Source organism: Aptenodytes patagonicus, chromosome 17 (assembly GCF_965638725.1).
Source record: "Aptenodytes patagonicus chromosome 17, bAptPat1.pri.cur, whole genome shotgun sequence".
NCBI classification, from domain to species: Eukaryota; Metazoa; Chordata; class Aves; order Sphenisciformes; family Spheniscidae; genus Aptenodytes; species Aptenodytes patagonicus.
Window position 1 is genome coordinate 11,442,046 of NC_134965.1, and position 9,611 is coordinate 11,451,656.

The following is a 9,611-nucleotide window of genomic DNA, read 5'->3' on the forward strand; positions in this document are numbered from 1 at the left end:
GCTTTGTTTTGGGAAACAAAGGGAGTAGCGCTAACATGTGGGGCGGTCTCTCAGAGTGTGCAGTGCCCTGACATTTTAGAGAAAACTGGTGTTTCTGGCATGAGGCTGTGGGTGGGAGGGCAAGCTGCCTGCCTGGGCTCTGTGGCTTCTGGAGGAGCCCCCTGGTATGGCAGGGACCCTCTCGGGTCCCTTGGGGGAGAGGTAGGGACTCTCCTGGGGAGGTGATGTGTACCCTGCTGCACACCCTGAGCTGGCTCGTTGGGGAGCCTGGTGCTCAGCGAGGGGGAGACCTGAGCTGCACTGGGAACCGAGAAAAAAGCATGTGTTGTCATGTGAAACTAAACCTGTTGGTCCTGAGGCACCATGGCTTCAGTACCATTCTGCCCTTTGTGTATCGTTTTGTTTGGTGGATTTTTATCCCTCTAACCTTTGACTTGGCCTTAGAAGTCAGCTCATGTAGATGCAGTTAAGTATCCCATATCGCTTTTAACCGTAGTTGTTAGAAGGGCTGGTATTTGAACAAGGAGTTTTTGTATGTTTTGAAGCTGGCAGCAGTGAAGTGGTGTACGTGACCCTGGTTAGTGCCAATGGGCTGAAATCATCATGTCCCAACATTTGATGTTTGACATCCCTAGTAAGAAGACAGACGCTTCTGTTATGGAAATTTCCTTTTTAAAGGGGAAAAAAAATAACCTGTTAAGAGCTGCAAGATGATTTGTCGTCCTTCCTTTGTGAGACAATTTGTCTTCTCCTGCATCAAATCTGTTATAAAACAGGCAAGCTGTGAAAGAGGGAAATCATCCTAGGAATATGGGATGTTAAGGTACACAAAGAATGGTCCCCTCCGTGCGGCTGTGCGCACGTCTGCGCAGGGCACTTGCACATGCAGCATTACAGTGGCTGCTCTGCTCAAATACCCGTCTAAAAACAGAGGCTGAGAAAGCAACATTTTACAAATTTCATGGGAAAATTAAAGCTGCTGGAAAGCATCCCAGTGGAGCAAGCTGGAGGTTTCTGAACCTCCCTGTGTTTTGCCACTTCTCCAGCCACTTGTCCACATCTTTTATGCTTTGTGCTGTAAAAGCTCATATGAAAATGTGAGTGCTGTTGGGACTAAAATCAGGATGAGAGAGGTGCCATCTCTGCTCCTGTTAATGCTGTCCTGAGCTCAAGGCTGGTCAATAGGCAGGTGGCTGCGTGCTGGTGTAAGGGGGAAGTGTTCAGAATTGGTGGCAGAGATGGCAGGTCTGAACCCTGGGTCTGGTTAAGTTTGGGGGACGGTACCTTGAGCAGCAGCCCTTCCATCTCTCTGCTGTCCTCCCGCTCCCCACCCATCCCCAGATCCAGCCTCACAAAATGTGCAGAGTCCCTTTGTTTAGGGCAAGAACCAGCTTTCTGAAATATTTATAAATCTTGTGCCTGGTCTCATGAGACAAACCAGAGGTCACATGTCACCTTTCATAATTTAAAGCCGTGGGGCTAAAAGCATTTGCACAGGCTTGAAGGACCCAATCCTGACCTGCCTGAGCGAGAGAGAATTGCGGCAGACCTTTCTGAATCTCCTTCAAGCGCCGGGCACGGTGATGAGAGCCGTCTGGCTGTGTAATTTATAGCCGGAGTTGTGCGCTCTGGTTTTGGGCCGTGGCGGGGAAGCGAGTGAGAGAGTGCCATCTCGTGGGCCTGCCTTCCCGGCCGGCGCCACGCTGCCCGCACCGCACCGCACTGCACCGCACCGCACCGCACGCCGGACACCCAGCAGCGCTCTGCTCTGCATTTCAGCCCCATCACTTTAAGAGACACGGGCATTTTAATTCAGCTTTGATGATTGCCGCTGCTCGTTTCGCTCCACGTCATCGACCGTAGCATGGGTTTGTCGCTGCGGAACTACCAGAGTGGGGAATGCATGTTGGAAGGTGTGCGAATGGAGAGCCAAATCCCACACCCCACGTGCATTACATTTAGGGTAATGCCTTTGACTAGAAATTGAGAAATAAAGGGCTTCAGCTTGTTTTCTCTTCCTGGGTACCTGCTCTGCTTGCTGGGTACCTAGTAATCTGAATTTCGCACTGGTGGACAAAAGGTTCCTTAGGATACGGACAGAAAGTTTTCCAAGAAAATGATCAGCCATCTGTTCCACAGCCAGCTCTAGTTCTTATCAGGAGGCCTGTGTTTTTCATCCTCTCTTTCTTCATGGGTGTTCATGCTGTATCTTCCACCAGTTTTTCTGAATTAAAAATTCATTGTTCCCAGTGGAGGATGTCAGTAGGAATGGGGTAGGTATAGTTATTTCAGTACTGCTTGGGGCATGTTCTGAATTATCTTTTTTTTTTTTTTTTTGGCCTGGAAGAAGAGAAGAAGTAAAAGGTACATGGGAAAAGGTAGAAAAATTGGTTGGAGGGTGTTTTTACTAAAACAGCACAGCAGTGACTCATGCAGTATTGCTATATTAGTAACACTGAATAAAACCCACCAGAAACTGAATTTTCCCCCTTAATATTGTTCCTCTACTAGTTTACAGAACTATGTTTAAAAAAAGAAGTAACATGACTATAATTACACAAAATAGTACAGCATTAGCTGTTCTCCCATGTGCAGGTATGTGTTTGTTTTCCCCTTTGTATATTTGGTGGAATAGTGCTACTGCAGATGGGCAAAGTAGATTTCTGGGGAACCGTTAACAGTTTTTATGATTTATATTTTGATGATCCATATATTTATCAAATGTGCTATTGCTATTAGTATTCACCCAGGGCACTCCTGCCCTCTGTGTGTGTGTTTCCTTGCTCTCTATTGCAAGGATTTTGCCTGTGAAATGTGTGTAGTAGCAATACCTGGGATTTGGAGGGTGGTAAAGTCCACTGGTCAATTAGCACACAAAGCTCACTGTCTGAAGTAGCTGCTCCTTTTACTTAGTTTTTTAAAATAACGTTGTTGACATGAAATCACCAGTTTGTATGGTGGGGGGAGCTGGTCAGCATTTCTGCCGTGCCGTGGAGTGGGGGCTGCACACGGGGCTCGGGTTGAGCAGGGCCTTGGCACCTCTTCTGTGCGCAGCGGATCCTTTGTCTGCAAAGCTCACGTCGCAGCGCCGTGGTGGGGGCTCCCTGCAGCCGGGAGCGTTGCTGCGACCATGCCAAGGGCTGTGCAAGTGTTAAGCCGCGAATGGGAAGGCAGTCGGGCTGCTGGCTTGGGGCTCGCGTGGGGAATGCCCTCCCCGGGGTCCGCAGCGTGGCTGGGGTGGTGAGCAGTGCAGGGGCGTCCCTTCCTTGCTCTTCCCACGAAACCAGCGTAGCCACAACCGACTTGCAAATCGCACCGAAAACAGGATTCTTCCAACTGCGCAGGGGCACGGAAAGCAGCATAAAACGCCCCCCTCACGTATACCTTTTGTCTCAGACTGCTGGTGCGTTGAAAGAAAGGGCTGTGCAAACTTTCTAGGTGCCTGTGAGGGCCTGTGGAGCGGGCCCTGGAGCCGGGAAGGGGTGAGTGCCTGGGCACAGCGATCCCGGTGCATCGAGCACCTGTGCCGTCCTCTGCCTTTGGAGTCAGCTCAGAAGAAATGCATAAATAATTAAGCCAAGGTACTTACACACACATGTTTTATGGCAAATGGCTGTGTGGTTCGTGATCATTTTTTCCAGAAACAGGTTTTATGATAATATAGTAAAAATATTAAATTAGAAAATGCCTCACTAAGGGTGATAAAACCTTACTACAGTGGAAATAGGTAATTATCCCCTCTACAGCCTAAATGACAGTTTAAAAGAAATAAAAATGTTAGTGCTCATTACTTGCTTTTGTAGGTTGCAATAAAGGGTAAGTTAAATTTTAATTCAAGGAAGACCCCTGTATCGACCTGCTTCTTCCACACTCTCTACCTGAGGTGTAAGTACTGTTAATTACTCGCATAGGTTATTCCTCAGCACATTGCTAAGACCAGTAGCTCTTTGTGCTAAAGTCACCTTTCCTTCATCTGGAGGTAGCAGACTTGCAGTGGGGTGGTGGGTTGTTTCAACTCAGTGGCTCAAGTCTGATGTTTAATATATGTGGGTGGAGGAGAGAAATTTTATATTTTTTTAACCAAAATCCAGGTTCATTATGCGTAGCCTTAAGGGGGCTGAAAGTATTAAAATCCACACTTACCCTGGTGAATTGAAACAGAGACAAGGTTAAACCTGGAGGATTGATGAGTTTTACTCTCTGCATGGTTAAATCCTGCTGAGGGGAGATGCTGTAGAAGAAAGGTAGCCTAGATGATGAGAAGAGGGGAAAAAAAGGTTGCGGTTTTTTTGTTGTTGGTTTTTTTTTCAGGGTGAAATATTTGTTCTGTTTTGGGGGTGGTGGGGTTACCTGATATCCCTCCTTCTCCTCTCACTCTCTGCCAGGGTGTCTACCCATGCCGAGTTACTATCCAAACAGCTCCACTTGAATTTTTACTTCAACAGAGGTTGCCAGCGTCGTGCCCGGGAGGATGGGGGCCGCGGGGGCGCTGGGCTCGGCGCTGCAGGGCCTGCCTCCCTGCCTGCGGCTGCAGGTACAACCCTTCTTTGCACCCGTGAAACCCGGGGCATGAATGTCGGCGTCTGTCAGTGCTGGCAACATTTTTCTGCTGGGGAAGACAAATTCTTGCTTGAAGTCTCCCTGGGCCCTGCTTGCTTGAAAAATGAATGTTTATTTAAAATCTGTAGGATTGGAGCAAATTCAGCATTGATCCCTGAACTCTTAAGGTACCCATCAGAAGACTATAAAAAAAAAAAAGACGACAAAAACCTGAGGAGACTGGTTCTCCACCAGTGGGAAAGGCCAAGGCAGGCTGCAAAGAAACATTACTTTTGGCTTTTGCCTGCTCACCGGGAAAACACAGAAACTCTTGCTGTCTTTGGCTAGTTTCTGTGGGGTTCCCCAGAACGTGCACATTATATTTGAACGTCCTTACGTTACTGGGGACTGTAAAAAAAAAAACGAATGGATGTATAAGAGGAGAAGGGCATATGTAGAGAAACTGCAGACGGGACCTCCTCTGTGCAGTGGAGGTGGTGGTTGGGAGCAAGTCCCCTTTGAATTTTGCAAAATGCCTTTGAGGTATGTTTGGCAAGCAGCCAGAGGAGCCGGAAGGTTTGAAGCCTTGAGTGAGGCTTGTGGACAAAATAAAAGGAGTTTCTGTTGCTCGCTGGCAGCAGGGTGTGGAAGAGGAGCAGGAGAAGACCTGCATGCGGTTTGCTGCGAGTGCGTGCAGTGGTCAGGCTGAACAGGGTCTGCCTGGGAGTGGATTTGTGCCCCTGGCAGCGCTTACACAGGCTCCAAAAGAGGATTTCTTCAGCCCAGTCTTTTGTGTTGCCCAAGTGACTCAGGGGCTGGAGGAGAGTGTGGATTTATAGCCAGGACAAAGAATATCCCCACGCTGGGCAGTTTCCGTCGGTGGAGGGCAGTGGAGCCATCTGCAGTGGGAGCAGCGGATCCTCCCAAGCAACAGCCATGTCTGCAGAGCTCCAGAGTCCTGGATCAGGACTAAGATCTGAAATGGTGTTTGGGTCAGCTGTACAAATCTGTGGGAGAGCATACAGAGCGCAGGAAACGTGTGGAGACCATGTTGTGCCTTAGCAAAGCACGAAGGGGTGGGAGGGAGTCCGTGTGCGAGACGTGTGTTATTTAATAGCTGAGAATCGAACTTGTCTGGTTAGTGCCTGTGCCCAGCACGTGCATTAAAACAAACAAACTGCAGGAGCTGCACAGAGTAGAGGCTTCGAGCCCTGAGCCGGGGCAACAGCAGCATCCCTACGGTGGAAGAGAAAATGGAAACAATCCTGAGAAGAGGAGCCGCGAGACCCTGCTGGCTGCTGGGAGGGTTCTTCTTTGCAGAGATGCTTTCCTCTGGCACAAGAGTGAGCAGGCCGGAGTCTGTCGCTGTCAGCTTCCTGAGGTCTTGTGTGGCTCCCGCTACTGTGGGCTGGAAACCAGCAAAGCGAGTGCGTTTGGTATTGTCATTTAACTTCCTTAGATTGTTTTCCTCAGTGCAGTTAAGTCGCCATACGTAAAACAAGGCATATACCAGGGAGAGGGGAGAGAGAATGAAATGGGTGATGTTTCGTTGAAAGTACCCAAGCCGCTCAGCCTCTTCTGACAGGAGAAAGCCGCGAGTGTTTGTCAGCTTTGCCCACCTGCGTGTGAAATGATCTTCTATCAAAACACTGGTTTCAACATTTCCCTCTCTGCCTCTGTCATGAACCCCGCCGCGGACGGGAACCGCTGCGCGCTGCCCAGGAATTTCACCGGGATTGCGGTACGAGTGGAAACATTTGCTCAGTGTAATGACGGGGTCTGAGCCGAGCCGGTGAAGCAATGCTGGAGGGCTGTGGTTGTCGGAGGACTAAATAGCATTGCTCTGCATTTTCCTTCCGATCGCTTGACGGAGCCTTAAAGTCGCAAAGTCCTTGTTGGCAGTAGTGCCGCTTGCCATCTGGTTTCTCGGCTGAAACAGCAAAAGCGAGTTAGGTTTATCTGTTAATAGTCAGGAAGGATGGAAAATGTTGTAGGCTTGGGTAAGGCATCCCTCTCCCTCCTCCTTTTTTTCTTTCAAGTGTCAAAGTTTTCAGCTTTTCAAGTATCGGTTGTGTTTTCTAGAAGTGTTTGGGCTTTGTGTTAAACTTGCCAAAACCTGCGTGCACGCTCCTGGTTTAACACAAACTCCAGCTGGGGTTTCATGGTCTCGGCTGAGCTTTGCACACAAAACACGGTGTCGACCATTTTGTTAGGTAAGGAGACGCATTCCTCACCACAGACTCATTTTCTGAGGGTAGAGCAGCTGATTGGTTAATTAGCTTCTAAATTAAAATTAATTTAAGAGATGTGGCCCTGTGAATTAGAATGATTTCTTGTCTCAGTGGTCCGTGCATGTCTGTCCAGCCTCCTGCATTGCTGGAGCGCACACTTTGTTCCTGGACTTCCTCGGATTAATGGCTGGCGTTCTTCTGCCATCACTGTTCAAAACTTAGAAGTTCCTTCTTTCACGAGGCTGACAGGTAACTTTCTCCAGTGGAAGCGTCTGCAAGAAGCAGACAGTTCTGAAACCAGTTGCCATCTTTTATTGATCCGTGAAGGAGCGAGGCATCAAAGCAGCCCCTAGCGAGAGTGGTCCCTGTCGTGGTCTTAATTGCGGAGGCAGCCAAAATCACAGTATGTCTGTCAGGTCTGAATTTCATCCTTTGAAGCCTTATTTTACTCGTTCTTGAGCGGTGGAGAAGTCTCTTTTCTCTGCCTGTCCTGACAGTTTTCCTGGCCCAGCTTCTGCAGCAGCTGCTTTCCCAGGCACTGGCCCTGATGAACCACCGAGACGCCGGCCCACGGCAACGTGAAGGAAAAAAATCCCGTCCTCTGCTCTGCGTGTGCCGTCTTCTCACAACAGGCTGTTGCCTTAGAAAGTGCATGTGTAGAAAATAAGGCTTTCCCGATGCTTTTGCCTTGATTTCCAGAAATGCATGACTTATAAAAACGCTCTCTCCTTTCCTCCATCTCTCTTCTCAGGTTACTTTGGTTTTAAAATCAAAGATAAATAACACCAGCCCACTTTTTTTTTTTTTTTTTTAAAGAGAAACTTGCTCCTGTTATCAGAATTGCTGCATATGTGATATTAATTGGAATCTTGTTGCTGGGTCATTTTCATTGTTTTTCAAGTACCGTCAAGTCTAAGAAAATGTATGAAAACTAAATTATAGTCCCACGTAGACTGTCTGATTGAATCTTCCTTATGGCTCTGTGGTCTCATACATCCTATTAAAATATTCAATCTTGTTTTTTTTCTTGAAGAGCCTGTCTGTAAAGGGCAAACTTATAGAAAACCTCATTCTCTAGAGACGTCGTATCCAGCCACACTGAAATATTTACATATTTCTGCACTGCATGTGATTGGTCTTACGCAAGTTCTCCCCTTTGCTTCTATTTATTAATAAAGATTGTGGAATGCATTTTTAATTATCCGAGGCCTTTTCATTTTAAGGAGTGGATGGTTTTGCTGGCAGCCTCTTGCTTCCACTTCGACCTTGAACAGTAACTTTTCCCCCTCCTCCTTCCTCTTTTCCCCAGGACGGAGCTTTATCGTTCGCTGTTTGGAAAAATCACGAGTCCCGAAGAACCCGAGCAGAATTAGCATCGGGCCCTGGCGCCAGGATTGACCGCACCGGCAGGCTCCGCACCGCACGCCCCCGGCCTGGCCAGGGCGCCGGGGTACCTCTCCCTGCGCTGGGCGCCCGACGCCGCCCCGTCTCGTGACATCTCCTCTGCCTGGGCGGCTGCTGGCCCTGCCCTCCTGCGCTCGCTTAAAGCTGCCCCGGAGCACCCAGAGCGGGGTCTCTCCAGCTGCTGGTTTGTTGCTAAAAACCTCACTGAAGGAACATCAAAGACTAAATGCTAAATCACACAGGCTCAGAGCGAGAGCGGGGGGCAGACATTTAGCTTGGCTAAACGCCCTCCCCTCTAGCTTTAAAATGAACTCTGCTTCCTCCCAAAGACAATCCATTTTTAACTATTCTCTTTAAATTCCTGACCTTGATATTGCAATCTGCTCAGCACGGGCAGAGTGTTCTGTGGGGGGGGAGGGACGCGCGATTCAGACCAGCAGGGACCACCAGCCCCCCCTGCAATCAGGTCACCCACGTTTGTATTAAATCCTTAGAGATTTTTATTTGGGGGATGGGGGGGGGTGTTTTTAACTGTGCTGTTCTGGTTGTTGGCTGCATATCTGGAATGTGTGACTTTATTTTTCACCGAGTCAAGAGGATTTAAATGTCATTTACATAATTAACACGGCCTTAAAACAGAGAAAAGGTGCTCTCCCTTGCAGACAGCCAGAGCTCCCGGTTCACACTCCCGTTTCTGAATGGGTGCTCCCTGCACGCAGGGACATTTGCTGCCTGGTGATGAGCACAACACGGGGCTACGTCTGGGGATATTTCTGCAATTAGAACATATTGGTGAATTTTTCAGTCCAGCATTGATCCTGTACACTTAATTATTTCTGCTGATCATGACTCTGAGCCGTCCGGTCTTCACCATCACCACGACACGCTGTGGAAGGATGCCAGCACGAATGTGAAACTGGCCAGAGATGACTCACTTGAGGGGTTCTGTGGGGTTTTTATATCAAAGGTCAGAAGCCGGAAATTAAATCTCCGTAAGGGGAATTTGTTAGCCTGCCGTGATCAATCTGAAATGGAGGTTATCTTGCGTAAATAATATGGGCACATACACGTGTGTAAGGTGGCCGTTGCTTGTGACCATGTGAACTGCACTTCGTTTTGTGCGAGCTAATTAAAATACTTCGTAAACTGATTGTCCAAGTTTGATCAGTGCAGAAAAGGTCCCAGCAGCCACGGCCTCTCTTGGCCCCGCCGGCACAGTGTTAGTTAACTGGCATCTTCGGCGTCACTTTGCACAGAGCCAGAGCTGCGCGAGCAGCAGCGGCGCGAGCAGCAAACAGCCAAAACGTGCAGGGAGTTTTAAAGATGGAGAGGCAGGAGCCCTGCGGGCCTGGGGCTGGAAACTTCTTGTGCCGCTGGAGCTCATGCCCCGGCAGTCCCTGGGGTACCGGGGGCTGCAGACCCGGTCAGACTCAGTAC

At 48.9% G+C, this 9,611-nt stretch overlaps 1 protein-coding gene across 1 annotated transcript in view; it reads left to right on the plus strand.

Annotated features, from left to right (window-relative positions):
• The window catches only part of AATF (apoptosis antagonizing transcription factor), a 57,316-nt gene extending 47,992 nt beyond the window's left edge, over positions 1-9,324 (plus strand). Inside the window, exon 12 of the mRNA XM_076354500.1 lies at positions 8,080-9,324. Within this exon, the coding sequence (XP_076210615.1) occupies positions 8,080-8,143 (64 nt within the window). The 3' untranslated portion in view covers positions 8,144-9,324. The remainder of the gene's footprint in view (positions 1-8,079) is intronic.
• The last annotated feature ends 287 nt before the right edge of the window (positions 9,325-9,611 follow it).